The following is a 278-nucleotide window of genomic DNA, read 5'->3' as shown; positions in this document are numbered from 1 at the left end:
AATGATTCACGAAACAGAGAAATTAATCGAAATGAATAAACGATCATATAACCAAACGATTTTCGTGAATAAACCCACGAGTCATACCTGCCTGTGTTCTTTATTATTCACAGAGGTGAGTGCATTCGCCTGGTACTCCGTTGTGCCGACCGCGAAAGAGTTATTAGCATTCTCCCCTGGTTGGCGGAAGAGGAAATCAGATTTTGGGTGTGAGCAGAGTGTGATAGAATTTATTTGATTGGATTCTTTTTATTGGAGGGTTCTGAGAGTTCTTAAAT

General features: G+C 39.9%; 1 protein-coding gene across 1 annotated transcript in view; it reads right to left on the bottom strand.

The window, feature by feature from the left end:
* Window positions 1-278, bottom strand: part of LOC119593101 (sialin-like) — a 35,739-nt gene that overhangs the window by 16,664 nt on the left and 18,797 nt on the right. Inside the window, exon 4 of the mRNA XM_037942065.1 lies at window positions 88-176. Coding sequence (XP_037797993.1) covers window positions 88-176 — 89 coding nt within the window. The remainder of the gene's footprint in view (window positions 1-87; window positions 177-278) is intronic.

Source organism: Penaeus monodon, chromosome 31 (assembly GCF_015228065.2).
Source record: "Penaeus monodon isolate SGIC_2016 chromosome 31, NSTDA_Pmon_1, whole genome shotgun sequence".
Lineage (NCBI taxonomy): Eukaryota > Metazoa > Arthropoda > Malacostraca > Decapoda > Penaeidae > Penaeus > Penaeus monodon.
Note: the sequence above shows the minus strand (reverse complement) of the source record. Positions and strands in the feature narration are given on the sequence as shown.